The 2881-nt window shown below is 38.5% G+C and overlaps 1 protein-coding gene across 2 annotated transcripts in view; it reads right to left on the bottom strand.

Moving 5' to 3' along the window:
• Positions 1–1747: 1747 nt before the first annotated feature.
• LOC118746688 (bromodomain-containing protein DDB_G0280777) overlaps positions 1748–2881 on the bottom strand; it is a 79574-nt gene continuing 78440 nt past the window's right edge. Inside the window, exon 3 of one of the 2 annotated variants that reach the window (XM_036480570.1) lies at positions 1748–2857. In XM_036480570.1, coding sequence (XP_036336463.1) covers positions 1922–2857 — 936 coding nt within the window. In that variant the 3' untranslated portion in view covers positions 1748–1921. Of the gene's footprint in view, positions 2863–2881 lie in introns of both variants that reach the window. The other variant, XM_036480569.1, reaches the window with a different exon arrangement.

Here is a 2881-nt window from a genome sequence, read left to right as displayed (position 1 = left end):
GTAGTCTTTCAATTAGTTGATTTAAAAAAGAATCACTTGTTTCCGTCTTACTTATACATGTACATGTCACCAACAGCAGGCGTGTTGTACATGTTACTCATGTCAAGCAGCTTGGGTTGCAGGGGCTACATGCCCACATTGCATACACATACGTACATATGTACATATGTGTAGGAATGCTTTTGTTGTCCCCAAAATGATCAGTTCGGTTTTTTGTTATTATCCACAATGTTGCTGCTTTTGTAGCTTTCGATTTTGTACACATTTTCATTTTTTATTCGGTTTTTAATTTTTTGTTGTTGTTTTTTACTTCTGCGTTGTCTCACAGTCAAGCTCAAGAACACACCTTAAACTCCGAACAGTACAACTCAAGAATTTGTTGTCACTGGGCTTGAATTTTATATGTGTTATTCACAAAGTCAACCCACAAGTTCACCATATACATACATACATACATACGTATGCAAGTGTATTAGTTTGGGTGCCATGCAGCGCTTGGTTCAGTGTCAATTCCAATTCGTCAGGGCACAGCTGAGGGATCTACCACGTCTGTTTATGTGTACTTGTGTTCCGTTGTTGTGTTTGCTTTGTTGTTTTTGTTTAAAATGTTTATTTTTTTCTGTCACCAATGGTCACTGTCACTAGTCACAAATACTTATTCGGTTAAAGGGGACCACCATGCTAGTTTTAGTAGGGTTGATTTTTTGTCAATTCCTTTTGGAAATCATCTTTAAATATTCGGAAGATTCATTCATACATACATATGTACGTAGTAGAGATGGACACGGGACTAAATGACTAAATACTTAATCCCGATCGCACCCATCCCGACATTAAATGTATAGGTACCAAATCGGCCTGTTTAAGTGACTTATACATTTACCGCATACAAAAAGAGCAGTAAACAAACACACGCACTTGTGTTTAAAAGTGATTCACTCGTTCTTAATTGGATATGCAATTTTATGCAATTCTCAAATTTCTCCTCCCTGAACATAGTGAAGTGATAAATGACTGGCATTTTTAGCTATGGTTATCGAGTTATCGATACTTATTGATTAACTGAAATTATTGGATTTATGGAATCGAAGTTTTTGGAATTTTCAAAATATATCATGCTATCGAAATTTCAAGGTTATATAAGTTTATCGAGTTATCACTGCTTATCGAATTTTATAGTATCACCAGAGTGTAACAAGTTATCAAAGTTTGTCAATAGCTTTCGAAAAATATGGAGCTTTCAAAACTAACCGAGTTATCGAAACTTATAGAGGTGTCCTTATTTTTAACGAGTTATCGATTTTTTCGTTATCGGTTATCGAAATTTTTCCAAATCATCGAAATTAGTCGAGCTATAGAATTTTGTCGAGGTATCGGATTTTAAAGTTTTCTAAATTCATCGAATTATCGATATGTATAAAATAATCGAAATTTTATGACAAACTGGAATGAGTTCACCCCTTAATTCAAAGTCCAGCCAAATGCCTTCAAAAATCTTAAAAATTGTAGTAGGCACGGCTATGTAAGTTCCAAAGCAGGAAAATACCAGTAAGTAATTCTAAACGACGTGCTAAGTTAGAAAACCTCTCCAAGGGCCTTAAAAAAATAGAAAAACGGTCGAATTTCGACAACAACTGGCGCTCCTAGTTATTATTAATCCCCCTAAACTATCCTAAATATTACGATGTGGATACTAAATTTTTAATAATAATAAACTTTTATCAATACAAAATTTATTTTATTAATGAATATAAAATGTTAAAATCTTTTAATACTTAGTGCATGAAAAGTTTGAGATTGTGTGTTTTCAGTTGTGCGAAAGACTGGCTGCCAAGTAAAATTAGGTACATACATAAATAAATATAGTAAAAATCGTGAAAAATAAAATGAACACTTTGGAAAGCAGTGTAACGCGCGTCTTTCATGGCCAATTGACTGAGTTGTCGTCACACATTTCGCTAGTAACGCTTACGCTCCTATTATCCAACGGATCTGCATCCATTAGATCAGTGGTGCTAAACTGTTGTTGACGCTGTGGCGTTTGCTGCTGCTGCTGCTGCGGTTGCTGTTGTTGTTGTGTTGCTTGCAATTGTTGTGTTGCTTGCAATTGTTGCTCGTCTTGTTTCAATTCCAGTTGTAGTGGTACGGGCGCACATTGGATAACACCACGTTGAGTTTGCTCTTGTTGCTGCTGTAGCTGTAGCTGCAGCTGTGGTTGCTGTTGTAGTTGCAACTGTGGTGGTTGCTGTAGCTGCAACTGTGGTTGGTGCGGTAGCTGCAACTGTGGTTGCTGTTGTAGTTGCAACTGTGGTTGTTGCTGTAGTTGCAACTGTGGTTGTTGTTGTAGTTGCAACAGTGGTTGTTGCTGTAGTTGCAACTGTGGTTTTTGCTGTAGTTGCAGCTGCGGCTGTTGCTGTTGCTGTAGTTGTTGTTGAAATTGTGCTGCATTAGCTATTAGCTGCATGGGTGCAGCAGTCGGCTGCGGCGTCATTGTGTTCAGTAACAGCTCGCTCATCTTGGCACGAAATTGCAAATTTTGCAGCTCGCTCATACGCTTCATTTGTGGCAAGAAGCTGACAAGAAAATTATAATCGGAATTACCCACATGACTGGTGATGCTGTCGCGCGACATATCTATGCGCGTCGACTGCATCAAACTCTGCTCCTCACGTTCCAAATTCTCGAGGAAGTTCACCTGATCCTCAGCACGATTTGAACATTTGCAATTGTTGCCTCTGCCTTGATCAGCGTCAGCCGATGTGGCTGCATCTTCAGCAGCATTGGCCTCAGATATGGAATTTGAGAGGCGACGTACCGCTTGTGGTGTAGCGGCGCTAACGAATTGTTCTAGAAGTTGGTCATCTTCTTCGTAATCGTCGTC

This window comes from Rhagoletis pomonella, unplaced genomic scaffold (assembly GCF_013731165.1).
Source record: "Rhagoletis pomonella isolate Grant_MI unplaced genomic scaffold, Rhpom_1.0 Rhpom_scaffold_00011, whole genome shotgun sequence".
NCBI lineage: Eukaryota > Metazoa > Arthropoda > Insecta > Diptera > Tephritidae > Rhagoletis > Rhagoletis pomonella.
Note: the sequence above shows the minus strand (reverse complement) of the source record. Positions and strands in the feature narration are given on the sequence as shown.